At 35.2% G+C, this 19,210-nt stretch overlaps 1 protein-coding gene across 4 annotated transcripts in view; it reads left to right on the top strand.

Moving 5' to 3' along the window:
* The window catches only part of HDAC1 (histone deacetylase 1), a 318,028-nt gene that overhangs the window by 45,061 nt on the left and 253,757 nt on the right, over nt 1-19,210 (top strand). For all 4 annotated transcript variants that reach the window (XM_090378886.1, XM_090378885.1, XM_090378887.1 and 1 more), the window contains 2 exons: nt 1,186-1,298; nt 13,049-13,166. In XM_090378886.1, the coding sequence (XP_090235012.1) occupies nt 1,186-1,298; nt 13,049-13,166 (231 nt within the window). The remainder of the gene's footprint in view (nt 1-1,185; nt 1,299-13,048; nt 13,167-19,210) is intronic.

Genomic DNA, 19,210 nt, shown 5'->3' on the forward strand with positions numbered 1-19,210 from the left:
TGATATAATCACATTGTGAACTTTTAACAGATGATGAAATTGTTGTGAAGTAAAGAATCAAATGAGAGAGCAGAAAGGATATGCAGTTGTAGAACTGAAAGGTCCAACTTTTAGTGATGCACTTCAAGCAGATGAGCTTAGATCAGTTTTATAAAAACGTGCATACCAATCATAAGATCATTTCACAGATTTCAAAAATTTAATGTGATTTGGAGAATAGTTATTGGTTGGCGAACGAAAAAAAATCAGATTATTTCTATTTTTTTTTAGATAATATATTATTATTAAATGTGCAATATTCTGCACAAATGATACTCTACTTATATAAATTTGTGTATTTATGTATATGTATGTAAATATCTGTGCAGTGCTTGTGAAAATGAAATGTTATTTAATATAACTGATGTTATTATAACTGTTTTATGTATCCATTTTTGTGTTAATTAAATTTTATCATATTGTATGTAAATATATGTGCAGTGCCTGTGAAAGTGAAATGTTATTTAGTTAACTGATGTTATAATAACAGTTTTATGTATCCACCTTATGTGTTAATAAAATTTTATCGTTGAAGTTTTATTTATTTGCAATGAAATAAAAAAAACAAAAAGTCAACCTCTTTTATTTATGTCACTTAACTATGATATACAGAATATTGTAATCTTAAGTGATACTGTGACCAAGTTTGATTGTACTATCATGGAAGACTTTTGTATCTTCCTGAAGGTTTTATGATTGCAAAGTATATTTGTCTGAATAAGTAGAAACTGTTCATGGTAGTGGTTTGTGTTTTGCAACCCAGAAAGGTTGAGGAAACTTTAAAAGAAGCTGTGTTTTACCTGTTTCAAATTACTGTTTGTGGAAATATCTGAAAATGATCCTTGGCATTGTTATAAAAAGCATGCATTCCAAAAAAAAGGATTATTTTTTAGTTATCAGGGGTGTTCACATACCTGTAATTATTTGTGTGTTTGATTAACCTCAATGGTAGTCTGTATTTTCACCAGAAAACAGTAACCAGTGTGTGTGTGTGTGTGTGTGTGTTGTCATCATCATCAAAGTAATATTAGAATATATGTAGAATATAAGATAAAATTAGATTGTAAGAATATTGGAATATATAAAATTAGAATATAAGAAAACTTTAAGGGCGATTTTAAAATATTAATTTTTGCTTTATTTCAGGTGACATTGGGAATTACTATTATGGACAGGGACATCCAATGAAACCACATCGTATTCGCATGACACACAATCTTATTCTAAATTATGGACTTTATAGGAAAATGGAAATATATGTAAGTTTTTTTTTTTTTTTTTTTTGGTCTAAATGTAACAAAGGTTATATATAGACTAAACTGTTTAGTACTAAACTATTTTAATTCCCAATTAAAACAAACATTCTTCTGTTCCTTCAGCCATTTCATATTTTATGCCAAATATTTTTAAGGTTCAGTTTTAAACCTTACAACTCATTGTTTATAGCTATTATTTCAAAAAAGTTGCTGTTTTATGAAATAGACACAATTTTGGGTTAGTATGTGTTTTTTTGCTTTTATTTCATGTTTCCATATTTTTTTAAATAAAATATGTTTGGAAATATATGGAAAAGTATATGGCAATATGTTTTCATGAAATATGGAAATGTATTTCCAAATATGTTTCCATTTCGTGTATGCATTTGATAGCTGCAACTATTATAGCTCATCATGTTGAATCCGATACTGTTTTTGTCTGTCTCCCTCCAAACCATGATTGCTTTGCATTTCACCTTGTTGGGGTGAAAATTAACATAAAATCATAACTAAATGCAAATATCTAGAGGAGCAACAAATATTGTGAGACAAGAGAATGGTTCTTAAATAGTTGTCAAATCTCTTAATAGGGTCTGGGCAATCAACTGTGCCCTCCTTTGCTATTTATTAAAAATAGCAGAATATTTATAAAAGCTGAATTAAATAATCAAACTGTTCTGAGCCATATCCCCCTGCATTTTTAAATGTCTCCATAGGTCAGAGAATGCTAAGTGTTTTAGTATTGTGTGCCAGACAATTTGTGTAAAATAACATAAAGAAAAACACCATTTTCTGTGATTGAAAAATGTTAACTCACAGCCAATACGTATTGACATGCATAAATACTATAGGAATACCTCGCATAGCACGGTTTCGAACAGTGCGGTTTACAAATTGAAAAAAAAAAAATTAACTGCGTTATGCACCAATACATTATTAAAGATTATTTTTTAAAAACGTTACACCTTTATATACAATTGTTACACCTTTATATACAACGTTACACCTTTATATTCTTCTAGATCCAAACATCGAACGAGGTATGAAAGTAAGGCAGGCGTTGCAAAATGACATTCGATGTTATAAAGAGATGTATGCAGATAAAAAGAAGAAAAAAACTGCAAACTAAGCTGATCAGTTATTTTTCAAAATAAAAATACAGTACGTACTTCACTTATATTCTTTTGGTATGTACATACTGCAATAAAAATAATTTCTACTGTACTTACTAGTATTTTTCATTTTAATTTCTACTGTACTTACTAGTATTTTTCATTTTAATTTCTACTGTACTTACTAGTATTTTTCATTTTTATCATTTTAGTTTCTTTTTTTGCAAGAACTTCGTGTGCATCAATTTATAGTAAACAAACACCTATATATTTTTGCAACTCGACCCATATAATCAAATTGTCGAACGCATTACATTAAAATACATACTAATAATACCTCGATCAGCGTGGTTTCGCATAGCGCGGTATTTTTTTGGCACGAATTAACCCCGCTATGCGAGGTATTCCTGTATTTACAAACAAAATAATAGTCTTTGCAGTTTATTACCTATGATAAGTAGAAGAGGTGGCTACTACTATCTTTTCTAGAACTAAATTTAGATTGCATTTAAACCAGTGCACCTTCAATACCACTCCACATTAAGTAAAGTTAGAGCATCATAAAATATTTGATCAGTGAAGCAATGCATCTAAACTTGTTATCTTTTAAGTTATTTCCTGTTGTTCACTACAGTATTTATTATTATTTTTAAGATGTACGAAAATTTATAACGTTGCTGTTTAGAAATATGAAGCAATTGCTTATCTCAACTTTCACTTTGTCTGCAAAATCTAATTAACAAGTTAACGTATTTTGGATTTTGTCAGCAAATAGTAATAATTCATAATTTATAAAAAAAAAGCAAAAAACTGAACTTGTTACAAGAGTTGTACAGTTGTGCCCCCATATCTGCATATCTGCTGATTCGGTAACCACTGATTCAGTTACATGCGGTTAACCACGAAAAAAAAAAAAAAACCTAACAGGCACTACTCGTGTGTCCAATATAATGCTTCCCTTTATTTTTTATGATGTTGATTTTAAATTGAATAGCTTCCCTTTATTTTTTACAATGTCGCGTATGGTTTGGTCACCAACATTATAATGGTTCTTGATTTAACGGATGCACCGTTTTCAAAATTTTGAATAGTTTCAAGTTTTTTTGTTTAATTTGAAAGCACAACTCTTACGTTTGTCCATCATTTTCATGATTTCTAAACAAACAAAAAAAAAAAAAAAATTCCAACATCCCTGACATAAACAACAAAACAAAATTTGTCCTTTTGCAGTGCAATGGAACACAACACTCGACGCGATGCACTAAATCAAACTAAACATTTGATCTCTTTTTTTTTTTTTTTGAGCAGTAGGTGTGAAGACAGCGCAAGATAAAGATAATAGGTAACTAATCTCCCAGTAACGACTTATAATGCCAGTTCTTTTTTCGCTTATTTACGACTTGCATAATATCTGTTTATACGTATTCTAGTTATTTTATGATTTCTGGTTGATTTTTTTTTTTTTTTTTTTTTTTTTAAATTTGTAGTCTTGAAGTGTTCCAGTTAATCCAATCCTGGTAAATCGAGATTAGATTAATGTTGGTAATTCCTTACTGTGTGTTTAATTTATCAATTAAACTTTATTATATGTATGAACGTATAAGAAAATCACATTATATATGGGGTCAGCAGGTTTCGCTTATATCCACGGTAGGTTTTGGAACGTATCTCCCCCCCCCCCCCTGTGGATATGGAGGTCTTGCTGTACTCGTGTGTCTTCTTCATTTTTCTTTTTTGGGGTCCATTTGTAGTAAATATTATCCCTCACCTATATGAACATTCCAAATTATTATTTGTATCTTAGTGAAATTTGCTAAGCTAATAATTCCTTCATAAACATAATTTTCTTTCTGAAAACTATTATATGTATGAAACAAAAAAATTATATCTGCACAAACTAATTAACAAGTACATTTTGGGTTTTGTTAAATTTTTTATAATTTAGTAAATCACAGTAATTCATAATTTATAAAAAACAAAAAGCTCAACTTTGTTACGACTTCATTTTTCTGTTTTTTGGACTGCATTTGTAGTAGCTATTATACCTTACCTTTATGAACGTTCCATTTTATTATTTGGAATCTTAGTAAAATTTTCTAAGCTAATAATTCCTTCATAACATAATAGTTTACTTTCTGAAAACCATTATGTTTATGAAATGAAAAAATTCAGTTCATTCCCAACTTAAAACCTTCTCCACATACACCAATGATGCAGTTATTCCACTCCTTCTCAGTGTGGAATTTTTCTCTTCTCTTATCTCTCTCTCTCTCTCTCTAATAATTCTTTAAATGCATGGAGTGATAAGTGACCAATCACAGGAACAAAAGCCTTTAGGAGGGAGGAAGGAAGGAAGAGAGAGAGAGAGAGAGAGAGAGAGAGAGAGAGAGAGAGAGAGAGAGAGAGAGAGAGATCGAAAATGCACGACAAATGCTTAAATGGATATTTATATTTATTTCAGCTACAAAACAGCAAATGTATATGCAAAAGCAAATCACTATGCAAACATAGTAATATTAATTGCAAGAGAAAATATATTAAGTCAAAATATCACATGTGAAAGAGTGTATAGTTGATTTTCTTCTCTTATATTAAAAAAATATATTATTAACATAAATTGTAGAAGTTAATGTTTTCAAAGTTCAGATAACAGATGTATTTAGAGATAAATATATCAGTTGTTTTTTAGAGATGTTGTTTCTTGAATAAACATGGAGATGTTGTTTATTCAAGAAACCAGTGTCCAGGTGTACCAAATATCTCCTAATTTGTCTTTTTTTTTTTTTTTTTTATGAAAACCCCAAACACAAAAGGTATCAGAACCTATAGTACTTAGTACCGTGCTTGGGTTGGAGGTTGAGAAGATGAAAGAAGATATTTGTTGACATTACATTTGAACTTCTCTAGACTAATTTTCAGGAAATACGTATGAAGGAAGGTTGTTCCAGAAAACGGCAGTTGAATGAATAAACAAGGAAGATGAAAAGTTGGTTCTGTGTTTTGAAAGAGAGAGCGGGAATTATAGAAGCCAATTGAGAAGAACAGCACCCATCTGTAGAAAAGGCATGCAGCAGAAACAGTAGGTCTATGAGACAGCGAGTAGAGAGAGACTGTTAGAGAGGAGTCATTAATTAACTTAACTGCCCTCTTCTGAATGGAATCTAGAAGCCTGAGAGAGGTTTGGAGGGGGGGCACCGCCCCAGATATGGGAACAATATTCCTCTCAGTTAGTGATCAGAGGTTTTGGGGGCACCACCCCAGATGTGGGGAAAATATTTCCCTCAGTGAGTGATCAGAGAGCAAACTGGATAACCAATTACAAAAAACAGTTGGCAAACCATAAGATGCCAGAAGGTTTCTAGGTAGTTTAAGAATTGGTGGTTAATTGATTTCTCCATTTCTTTAGAAAGAGTAGTAGTAATTGCAATGGGATGATAAATGGATGGGAGGGATTTGTCATCCTTTTTAGGAACTGGCTGGATATGAGCAAATTTCCAAGCAGGAGTAAAACACCCTTGGAATAAGAGTTCTACCTCAAGATTATAGACGAATAATACAGGAAAAATGCATGTACCAGTGGCAATTAACATGGCAAAGCCAACTTAAAAATAAGCTTCGAAGTATCAAGCCAAATCTTGAGGAATGGCCTTCAAGCTTCAATCCAGTTCGACAACAGGAGGTAATACTAGATTATCTGTGAATAGGTCACACTAATATTAATCATGGTTATCTTTTAAGAGGGGAGATTCACCCCCAGAGTGATCACTGTAAAACAGTGCTTTCAGTGAAGCATATCCTTGTGGAATGCACAAAATTTACAATAGAATGCCAGAATCTCCTCACTCCAGCCACAACAGAAGATTCACTAATGCTTACTTCACTTTTGGGCAATAAAACAAATGGCTCAAAGATTTTTTACCTTTGCCAAAGCGATCAATGTATACCACCTCCTTTAGCTAGTCAAAAACCAGTTTTCTGACTCGATCCATAAAGAAATAGCATACATACTATCATATGTGTGGTGCACTATGGCCATAGATGCCCATGCATCTAAAAAATTCTCAAACAAACAAACAAATATCTGTCCACACTCAAGCAACTCTACATCCTTCCTAAAATGAGGTCTCCAGATCTGTACGCAGTACTCAAGGTGTGGCCTGACCATTGCTTTATGCAAAGGGATAACACCTCCTTTTTCCATGCTAGCAAAATTTCTGTATATCATTGACAATACCCCACGACCTGCTCTGTCAGCCTGTCTGCATTGCTCAGAAAACTTCATATCTGACTGCACAATTATTCCTGCGTCTTTTTCATTTTCTACCATCCTAAGTGTAGTACCACACAGTTAATATGTTCCTCTGGGGTGACTTCTACCTATATGCAGTACTTTGCATTTGTTAATGTTAAACTTCAGTTGCCACTTCTCAGCCCATCTGCCCAACTTTTCTAGATCCTGTTGCAGTAGTACACTGCCATTCCTGTCATTAGCAACCCTGCCAACCTTTATATCATCTGCAAACTTTGACACTAAGCTTGATAAATAAACAAGTACAGGTCACTGTTGAATAAAAGCCGAGAATTAGGGTTGAATTTGAAAGTGTCTGCAATTCTGCCCAGACACGATAGGAGGGAGTATATGATGAGAGCCTTGTCGATCAATTCGGCCCTGGAAAGATTGTGCAAGGCTCAAGGGATAGAATTTTTTTCAGCCTGGTCTGTACTTGTTAACAGGAAAGACTGCTTCTACAGGGATGGGATACACTTAAATAGAAAGGGTGCAAGAATATTTGCTGATGCTATCGAGGCAGTGTTAGGTGGGTCGGAAAACTGATAGCTTGGGGGGATACAAGGACTAATAGTTTTAACAGTAGCTGTAGGCAGAGGTGAAGGTGATTCTTGCACAACTTCTATTAGAATAAGTAGCGACCTGGAGCGAGGGGTGTTGGGGGTTTCAGGGACGGATGGCAGTCATCCTGAAATAGGTGGGTATATGGGATGTGTTAGGGTAAATAGGAATAGGAGCATGTATGCTTGCATGTATACCAATGCTAGAAGTATAGTAAATAAATTTGATGAATTTGAAGTGTTGGTCAAGACATCAAAGGCGGATATTGTTGGGATAGCAGACGTGGTGTCACACAGATATAAGGAATGCAGAACTGGAATTTGGGGAGTACAATGTGTACAGAAAGGATAGAAAGGGAGGAGGTGTTATGCTGTTAATTAAGAAAAACATAAAATCAAAAGAAGTGCACCCAGTTGATATAGATGAACAGTGCACTGTTGAGTCAGTTTGGTGTGACATAAGTACTGCGAAAGCAAAAATAAGAGTAGGAGTGTGTTATAGGCCTAATGATTCGAATGAGTACAATGAACAATTATACAGAGAAATAGAGTGGGCCAGTAAATCACAATGTCTTATAATGGGGGATTTTAACTTCCCAGATATTGACTGGAACTTGTGAGTTGGTCACTCCCACACTAGTCAGACTTTTGTGGATTTATTGGGTGATTGTTTTCTGCAGCAGTATGTTCGAGAGGCAACCAGAGAGAGTAATACTCTTGATCTGGTTATCAGCAGTGATCATTCGTGTATTAAGAATTTGCAGATAAAGGAACCACTAGGTGGCAGTGATCACAGTGTACTGATGTGGGATTTACTTAAAGATATAATTACCATCAGGAGTAAAGGAAAGGGTTTTTGCTTCCGTAAAGGTGAGTACAGTGGTCTCAGAAAGTTTTTAAATTCTGTACAGTGGGATAAACTTTGCGATGTTACCAATAGTAAATTCTAAGTGGGAAGCATTCAAGGAATTAATCGTGGATGTTACTAAAAGTTTCATACCTGTTAAGGAATATTGTTCAAGGTTTAGGCCTAAATGGTTATTAAATGAACTAATGAGACTCGTAACAGAGAAGAAAAATGCATGGGATGCATATAAATTATCAAGTGACTCAGAAGCCTATGGCAGATATAAGCTAGTCTGTAATCAGGTCACAAAGGAGGTTAGGCCGGCGAAGGCAGATTACGAGAAATCCTTGGCAAAAGATGCTAAGAAAAACAGCAAGGATTTCTTTACTTATATAAACTGTAAAAGGAAGGGAATGAATCTGATTGGTCCACTTGACATCGATGGTTCGACTGTTGATGATCCTGCTCAGATAGCAAACAAATTGAATGAGTATTTTGCCTCTGCATTCACACATGAGGAATTATTAAGGTTTGAAAATGGCAGAAGGTTATCAAATTGTAGCAGGATATTTAATGATTTTGTAATAACTGAGAGCAAAGTGGAGGAGAAATTGTTGAAGTTAAACATAAGAAAAGCATCTGGGGTGGATGGGTTCTATCCAGTTATGTTAAAGGAGGCGGCAAAGCAACTAAGCAAGCCCTTAGCCATAATTATGAGAGCATCCTTGGACTCAGGGGAGGTTCCCACGGACTGGAGATGTGCAAATGTATCCCCAATTCACAAAGGGGGATCGAAGGGCGACACGAGTAATTACAGACCAGTTAGTTTAACTTCTGTTCCTGGTAAAATAATGGAGTCACTGGTTAAAGATGCATTGCAGGATCATGTAGACAAGACTGCAGCAATAATTCAGACACAGCATGGGTTTGTTAAGGGAAAGTCTTGCCTGACAAATTTGATAGGATATTATGATGTGGTTACAAAGGAACTGGATGCAAAAAATAATTTTGATATCATACATTTGGATTTCAGGAAAGCTTTTGATACTGTTGCGCATGAAAGACTATTGTACAAATTGGAGCAGAATGGTATTAAGGGTAAGTTGCTACAATGGATAAAAGGATGGTTGAGTGGGAGAAGACAGAGGGTGGTAATCAATGAGTGCTGCTTTTTGTGGACTAATGTTATTAGTGGAGTCCCACAGGGTTCGGTGTTAGGTCCACTGTTGTTTTGTATATTTATCAATGATATTGAAGAAGGTATATCAGACTTAATGTCGAAGTTTGCAGATGATACAAAGGTTGGCAGGGTTTTTAATGACAGTAATGGCAGTGTGCTACTGCAACAGGATCTAGATAATTTGGGAAGATGGGCTAAGAAGTGGCAACTGAAGTTTAACCTTGACAAATGCAAAGTACTGCATATGGGTAGAAGTAACCCCAGAGAAATGTACCAACTGTGTGGTGCTACACTTAAGGTGGTAGAAAATGAAAAAGACCTGGGAGTAATTGTGCAGTCAGATATGAAGTTTTCTGAGCAATGCAGACAGGCTGTCAGGCCAGGTCATGGGGTTTTGTCAATGATATATAGGAATTTTGCTAGCAGGGAAAAGGAGGTGATTATCCCTCTGTATAAGGCAATGGTCAGGCCACGCCTTGAGTTCTGCATACAGGTCTGGAGGCCTCATTTTAGGAAGGATGTAGATTTACTTGAGCGTGTACAGAGAAGGACAACAAGATTGGTGAGGGGAATGAAGGGATCCTCTTACCAAGAGAGGCTTAAGTTCTGCAAATTGCAGTGGCTGGAGACTAGGCACCTGCACGGTGATCTGTTTGAAGTGTATAAGGCCTTGAATGGGTTGAGCACGCTGAATTCTGATGGGATCCTTCCACTTGTTCAGATTACGAACCTAAGGGGGCATAAATTCAAATTAAGAAAAGACAGATGTAGAATAGATGTGCGGAAATTTGCCTTTAGCCAGTGGGTGGTTAATTGCTGGAACAAACTTCCATCTGTCGTTGTGAAAGTTGATAGGTTGAATAAATTTAAGGAGGAACTGGACAGGCATTTGGAGGGAATGGTGTGATTTTTTTTTTTTTTTTTTGGCTGATGCTGCATAAGCTCATACACATGCTTTCTTGCATCACATGCCACTACTACTACTACAAAACAACAGTGTATATTGATAAATATACAAAACAACTGTGGGCCCAACACCGAACCCCATGGGACTCCACTAATAATATTAATCCACGAAGAGCAGCGTCCATTGATTACCACTCTCTTCTCCCACTCAACCAACCTTTTATCCATTCTAGCAACTTACCCTTAATACCATACTGCTCCAATTTGTACAGTAATTTTCCATGCGCAACAGTGTCAAAAGCTTTCCTGAAATCTAAGTACATGATTTCTGAATTATTTTTTGCATCCAGTTACTTTGTAATCACATCATAGTAACCAATCAAAAATGTCACACAAGACTTTCCCTTAACAAGCCCATGCTGTCTGATTTATTGCTGCAGTCTTGTCTAGATGATCCTGCAATGCATCTTTAACCAGTGACTCCATTATTTTCCCCGGAACAGAAGTTAAACTAACTGGTCTGTAATTACTCGTGTCACCCTTCAATCCCTCTTTGTGAATTGGGGATACATCTGTACCTCTCCAGTCCGTGGGGAATTCCCATGAGTCCAAGGATGCTCTCATAATTATGGTTAAGGGTTTGCTTACTTCCTTTGCCTCCTTTTTTAATATAACTGGATAGATCCTATCCCCCCTAGGTGTGCCTTTTGTATGTTTAACTTCAACAATTTCTCCTCTGCTTTGCTCTTTGTTATTACAAAATCATTAAGCACCCTGGTACAGTTTGATAAACTTCTGACATTTTCCTCCCTTAATAAAACTCACTGTCAATTTAGATGCAAAATACTCATTCAGATTATCAGCTAATTGAGCTGGCTCATCAACAGTTTTATAGCTTTTACGTTCAGTAGAAGTAGTGATGGTGTGATTAATATTACTGGTTAGGAATTAAAGCCTAATTGGCTTGTTATCAACAGTCAAAATAATAATAAGAATTAGATTGATGTAGATGGTCATAGTGAATCCAATCCAAAAGCAGTGTTTTAAGTGACAAATTTGTTTGTAGGTATTAATTTTTTATTGCTTATGATGCCATTCACCCCATTAAAAGAATGTGTTATTAAATTAGGAGTACTAGTTACAAAACAAACTAGCACCTTGAGTAATTCTGCTTAAGGTAGATCACACCTTTTGGTTTCTTCTAGAAACACCTTGGAAAAAAAAATTGCATCAAAAAATGGAAAAGGATAACTTCCAATTTTTATAGCTTTTTCTGGAGAACGATAGCTGTAGTTGTCCACCAGTATGGATACAGACATTTTTCTAGTAAAGCAGGACTGTCAGTTTTTTAAGTTGCTTCTTTTCTGTCTTAGCTTATGATTATATACATTATCATTAGTAATTAAGTTATGAGGTGTGTTCAAGTTATGAGGTCTCCAAATTTATATCTCACAAAATACCGCAGTATATGCATGGGACTGCTTTTTGTCTAACTGTTAATTAGTTCTGAATGTTTTCAGATGCCAGCTGAAAACATCTTCATGTATTCAGATGTTTTAAAATGGTGTCCTTCACTCATCATGAAGACACACAAAAAGACAATTGTGTTAATGTGTGTGAAGCATTTCTCACTTGAGATGCTGCACTGAATGCATCTTTCTCTTCCTTAATTGTCACGATGGATAAGACATGGGTTCCACTCTTCAATTCAGAAATGAAATGTATTATTAACCACACTGTAGTAATTCCCTGCCCAGCGGAATCACACTGATTCACCACTCCCTGCTCCAAAATGTGTTTTTGCTGCGAGTGAAGAGAAAATGATGGTTGGTGTTTTCTGGGATATTGATGGAATAATCCTACACATTGTATACCCAAGAACAACTCATATGAAGAAGTTCTGATGAAAAAGTTCCTCCCAGCACTTGAGAAAAAACACCCTCACAGATGGAATCACATTTGTTTCAATCAGGACAATGCTTAACCTCATTGTTGTGGAAATTTTTTTAAAAGAAAACAACACTGAGGTTATGTCACATCCTTCATACTTATCTGACCTTGCACCTAGTGAGTTTTGGTTGTTCCCAACAATGAAGGATGCCCTTTGTGGCAGATTTCCTCTCCGACAAATCAGCTGCTTCTGCCATTTACCAGTGGGCCGAACATACCTCTAAAGAAAGCTTTGCTGCACTCTTCACAGCTTGGAAGAACGTGTGCAGCTTCGGAGACATTGTTGAAAAGTGAGGCATGTGTTACCTCTATATCTTATGCTTTTGAGAAATAAATTTGGAGACTATAACTTGAACACAACTCATACTTTGAAATTATTTCCTTCAACTATAATTTTGGCACTAGGTCATTTTCATTTAAGTGTCATATTTCATTTTTTGAAAGCTAGTTTTTTTCCTTATTTTTTTACTTAATCTAAAATTCCATGGAATTTCTGTTAAAATAGTGCTAATGATGTCAGCAGAAAATGCTAGTGCACATAACATTATGAAGTATGTAAGTGGATCAGTATTCCTGGAACTGTCTGAGAATATGGGGACTTTAAATTATGCCATAAGGTGTTAATGTTTATAGCATTTTTTTCTTACCATTTCCTTTGCATGTTTTGCACACCCATATATTTAGACCTCAAGATCAGCTTAAAAAGTTTGGTAGTTATATATAAACATAAATACAGTAATTTATAGGACATTACCTATATTTGCATATTATTTACTTTCTAGTATAGTATATTACACAGAAAGAAAAATAATATGAAGTATTACTAGAAAAAGTTATTTTTTAAATTTTTAAAAAGCGATCATTTTTTTGTTTGTATATCTGTGCTTAAAGAGTTAAATATTTTTAATAGCGGCCACATAAAGCAACTCAAGAAGAAATGACAAAATACCATAGTGATGACTATATTCGATTTTTGAGGAGTATAAGGCCTGATAACATGTCTGAGTATAATAAGCAGATGCAGAGGTGTAAGTTATCATCTTTGAAATATTTCTTGTTTCTAGAGGTTAGTACTTATACATTGTATAACTTTATACCACACTAATTATTCCTTCTATTTTGAACTTTCACAGAAGGAAATTATTAAAAACGCATATAATCCAGTTTACATGTAACTCTGGGATCAAATAAAAGTGCAAAGTTATATAATCCAGTTTACGTATAATTCTGTGATCGGATAAAAGTGCAATGTATGCTACAATCGAGCTAGTGAAAATCACTATGTGTAAGTCAAATTTGCACTCCTAGTGTTTCTAGTATCTTCATCAGAGAAAAATCAAGAGACAATCAAATCTGGGTAACCATGATTGTTCCAGTTAGAATTGAAATATCATAGAAGATTACTAAAATTAAATATTATTTAATGACAAACTGTCACTAAGATAATATTTAAAGGGCTTAACTGTTTTCCTTTCTAAAGTGGGCACACAGGAGGCTAGATTCCTTTCACATTCCTGATATTCTTTCTTCACCTTTGTGACTGGTTGCCTTGTTGGGTATAATTTATCACTTGCAATAATTGACAGCAATTTTAGTTAGCTGTTAAATTCAAAAGCTAACAAAATTTGAAAATCTTGAAGGTTCACCTTAAAGGGTCTCCTTATATAGAATTTCAAAAGAACTTTTTTTCATACCAAGTCCATTGTATCTCTTTTTTCCTAGTGATGTCTTTTCTAGGTGGGTTGCATAAATGACATCAAAAATTTTATAGAGCACTTAATAAAACTTCATAGTTTTATGTTCTCTAAACTTAGCTATTCAGTTGAATTACAGCTGTTTTTATAGTACAGTAAACCCCCGCTTTTCGCAGGGGTTACATTCCTGAGAAATGCCGCAAATACTGAGTTATGGCTTCCATAGTAATAAAGGGGTTCCATTCCAAAGTATGAAATATATAAGAAAAACTAGTCTAAAATTTTGTCTATGTATGTATTATATGTACCTTCATAATATGACTATGTACATAGACAGTACATGGCGAAATGCAAGCATAAGGCATCGAAATGAAAATAAGACACAATTTAATATTAAATGTAATATTTATTAGAAATTTCGAACCGGCGCCAGTGCTATCACCAGTTTCGCAAAAGTGTTGATAAAGGTGTTTTGCTTTTTCACGAATGATGAGTGAACTTAACAGAATTTTATTTTGAGTTCGGTCTTCTATCCACAGATTTAAAGCTTTTTCTAATTTAACATCATGAGTTACAGAGCAAATTTTTGAAGCAGTTAGCGCATTTTCATGGACACTCGGTGGATTTTTTCTTCCGATTTCTTGATTGATCGTACTGTTGACTTATCGATTTTATAATGTTTTATGATTGACGAGACACTTTCACCATTAGAAATTTTATCTAATAACTGAATTTTACTCGCTAATGTCATCACCTTCTTTGATCTTTTCACAATTCCATTGTTATTTGTAGCCATATTTTTTGTAGTGGTTAGAAAAGAATTTGCCCACAATAAAGTCACTTTCTTTCGTTAACACACTCGAAAAAGTCTGTTTACATTAACACACTGCAAAACGGTAGATTTTTCACTTTTGTAAGCATATAAATTAAAAGCAAATGGCAAAACCTTCCATGACAAGCACATAGCACATACTCAACAAGGATTAGCGAGAAACATCCATGCTCGCGATTTTGTCACCCCTCTTCCCCACCCACTGAGCACTGTTTTGACCGGGAAAGATGATTTTAGCCACGCCCATGTTTTTTTATGGCGGAAAATGTTCATTGCGATTTAAAATTCACATTTTTTTAGGTTTCATTTTATATTAAATCAGTGACCGCGAAACCGCGAATACAGGTACCGCAAATAGCGGGGGTTTACTGTGTTTAGTACTGTCGTCATGTATACTTTTTTTTTTAAGCATTTTCTTGGTTTTTTTTTTTTTTTTTTTGGTAGTTGTTGGCGCATCGGCTTCTGTGGCCATAATGAACCTCCCAAGGTTTTTGCAGTACTTTGAGCGAACCGGGCTAGCCAAGTGGGTAAAGTACTTGCCCGGCAACCCAAAGGTCGCAGGTTCGATTCCCGCCTCGGGCTTGGATCAAAGTACTGCAAAAACCTTGGGAGGTACAATATGGCCACAGAAGCCGATGCGCCAACAACTACCAAATCAAAAAAAAGCAGTACTTTGATCCAAGCCCAAGGCGGGATTCGAACCCGCGACCTTTGGGTTGCCAGGCAGGCACTTTACCCACCCGGCTAGCCCGGTCGGCCATTTTATTTGTATGGATTTCTTCACAAATGACACCATGTTCATGAGTCTTGCATAACAATACATGCTCACAGACTATTTAAAGCTAATAGTACTTCAATAAGATTACATTTAAGGTACGAATTTCTTTTTTCCATACAGTTTGTATGGGAAAAAAAAAAAATAACAAAAAAATAATATGCTGGATTTCTATTTATCAAAATTTTATTAAAATTTGGAATGGCTTGACAAATATTTTTAAAAGGTCCAAATATGAAATTTCATGTAAATTGATCTACAGGGAGTTGAGTTGTTATATGTGCAAAGACATGGTGAAGACAATAGGCACATATCGGGAGAGGGCTGAAAAGTTTTTGGCCCAATAATATTGCAAAGGTTTTTGCGGAAGAGAATATTGCCAATCTATGCTGTGACTCTTCTTGAGTAATAACAGAGAGATAACACAAAGAGTTCAGGTTTGTAACTATATTCTTCTCCTTTACAGAGGGCATTGAAGTGTGGAAGGTGAGTGAAGACAGTGACTGAGAGAATGAAACACGTGCAGTTATTGAGTACCTTCATTTAAAGGAAATGTAACTGAAAGAAATTCATGAAGACATGTAACAAAAAATCTGGATTCCAGAATTTTAAGTGTGGATGATAGTATTGAAGATGCACCTTGCAGTGAGAGGCCTGTTACCGTGTTGGCACCTGCAGATATGGATGCAATTCATGGCCTGTTCATGTAAGACCACGGAATAACACTGGAGCACACTGAGATAACATTCAACATCTCCCAGGAGTGAGCTCACGTATCTTGGCGAATGTTTTAATAATGAAGACAATTTCTTTGAGGTGGGTCCCTAAAGCACTGAATGAAAATAGGAAGAAGGAAAGAGTGAGATGTTATGAGATCATGCAGCATTTTGAAGCTAATGAAACTCAATTTTGGGGCAGTATATTACTATGGAAGAAATATGGTATATCACTATGCACCACTTTGACCTTGAAATAGAAGAACAATTGAATTGGTGGGAGAATACCTCATCTCCTTCTCCTAAAAAGTTTTGAATGCAGAAGTCAACTGAGAAAGTCATGGCATCTGTCTTCTTGAATGCAGAAAGAGTGATCACATTCCTGAAATGAGGTGCCACTATCAGTGCTGAGTATTATTCTAAACTGCCGAGACATTGGAACTGAAACATAAGAGGTGCAGGAAATTGGCCAAAGCAGTCATTTTGCATCAAGACAATGTACCGGTCAACAAAGCATTTGTGACTCTGAGTGATTGTGGAGCAGTAGTTCAAGCTATTACAGAATCTACCCTACTCAATGCATTTGGCTCCATCTGACCAGTTTCTATTTCCAAATCTCAAAAAAGGAATTGAAAGGACGGAAATTCGACAGTGACAGTGCCATGATGGGTGCAGTCGACAACTGGTTTCAGCCAAAATCTGAATTTTATTTGAGCCAGTTAGGAAAGCTACTGGACCTTACAGAAAGTACGTTTACTTAAATGTTGAAAAAGAAATCGGTTTTTACAACTTTCCGGCATTCCTTCTATGGAAGGCTAGAACTGTTTCAATCACCCCTTGTGTCTGTAGAGATGAAATATTGGTAGTATCTGAGCAAAATTTAAAAACTCTCGGAGCCCACCCAAAGATAACAAAATTAAAAAGAAAATTGGCACCTCTCAGGTGTAGTTCCAATAAGTTTTACATTACCGCTACCAGGTTAGCAGTTGTCAGTCCTTACATTGCTGTGTTCAGAAACTTATGAAAATTTTTGTAAGTGTTTCATGAAAATAGTGTTTTGAAGTCTAGTGAAAAGGTTAGATTGGCAGCATGTTTAGTGATAGCTGACAGTTACCCTCTCATTTCACACTAATGTTTGGCATAAACGTATCCTGTACATTTTCTGGTTGAGTTGATTTGATCACTTGATAATGAGGTTTTCTTTTAAAGCACTTAACTTAAGGAATTCTTTAGTGAAGAGGATGCTGGAAGTTTATCAAACTCTAACAGAGAACTAAATGATGCTGTAATAACTGAGAGGAAAGTGGAAGAGAAATTGTTGAAGTTAAAACATAAGACACCTGGGGTGGATGGGATCTATCCACTTATATTAAGGGAGGCAGCAAAGGAAGTAAGCAAACGCTTAGCCATAATTACGAGAGCATCCCTTGATTCATGGGAGGTTGCTGCGGACTGGATATGTGTTATACGAATAATTACATACCTGTTAGTTTAACTTCTGTTCCAGGGAAAATAATGGAGTCACTGGTAAAATAAGTAATGCAGGATCATCTAGACAAGGCCGCAATTATACTTCAGACACAGCATGGATTTGTTAAGGGGAATTCTTGTTTGACCAGTTTGATTGGATACTACAATGTGGTCACAAAAGAAATGGTTGAAAAAATAATTTTGATATCATATTCTTGGATTTCAGGAAATCTTTTGATACTGTTGCCCATAAAAGACTGCTGTACAAATTGGAACAGTGTGGCATTAAGGTCAAGTTGCTGCTATGGATAAAGGAATGGTTGAGTGGGAAAAGACAGAGAATGGTAATCAATGGACATTGCTCTTCGTGGACAAATGTTATTAGTGGAGTCCCTCAGGGTTTGGTGTTGAGCCCATTGTTTTCTATATTTATGAGGGTATATCAGGGTTAATGTCCATGTTTTCAGATGATACAAATGTTGACAGGGTGGTTAATGACAGTATGCTCTTGCAACAGGTTCTAGAAAACTTAGGTAGATGGTCTTAGAAATGGAAATTGAAGTTTAACATTGATAAATGCAAAGTACTGTATGTGGGTTGTGGTACTGCAGAGTAATGTACCAAATGTGTGGTATTGCACTCAGGGTAGTGGAAAAATGAAAATGACCTGTGATATAATTGTGGTCAGATATGAAGTTCTCTGAGCAGTGCAGACAGGCTGCCAGGATAGGTCATGGGGTTTTGTCAATGATATACACAAATTTTGCTAGCAAGGAGAAGGAGGTGATTACCTTATTGTATAAAGCAATGGTCAGGTTACATCTTGAGTACTGCTTACTGGTTGGTGTGGAGGCCTCATTTTAGGTAGGATGTGGAGCTGCACGAATGAGTTCATAGTAGGGTGACAAGATTGGTGAGCTGGACAAAAATGTGCTCTTACCAAGAATGTCTTCATTTCTGGAAACTAGGCACCAGCGAGGTGATCTGATTGAGGTGTTTAAGGCTTTGAATTGATTTAGGAACCTCATTACTTATAGGATTTTGGGCCACACCCTATTCTACAACTAGGCTTCCTCAATTTTAAATTTGTGCCCCCTTGTGCATGCATGCGTGTGTGTGTGTGTGTGTGTGCGTGCGGTCTGAGCAAGAGGAAGAATTCTGGTCAAAATCCGGAAGCTCAGAATTCTGACAGTATCTACTATATTGTAAAAATGTATGAATATAATTCTATATATTTATTTGTTTTTCAGTAAGTAAAAATTTACCTTATTAGATTAATTTTGTATAGAAAGAATATAAAAAATAACAAAAATTTTAATGACAAATACCTCTTTCAATTTGAATATCATGTATTCTGTTACAAAAACGATCAGCAAATAAAAATGACTTGCATTTAATTGGTAATTTTTCAAAACAAATTTTGGTATTTGTATAGGGCATTTGAGCAATAATTATAGGTATAGCATTGAAATGCTAAAGTTTTAAAATACGATCAGCAAATAAAAATGACTTGCATTTAATTGGTAATTTTTCAAAACAAATTTTGGTATTTGTATAGGGCATTTGAGCAATAATTATAGGTATA

The sequence above is a fragment of the Mastigoproctus giganteus genome, chromosome 8 (genome assembly GCF_048544385.1).
Source record: "Mastigoproctus giganteus isolate SK-2022 chromosome 8, ASM4854438v1, whole genome shotgun sequence".
In the NCBI taxonomy this organism is placed as follows: Eukaryota; Metazoa; Arthropoda; class Arachnida; order Uropygi; family Thelyphonidae; genus Mastigoproctus; species Mastigoproctus giganteus.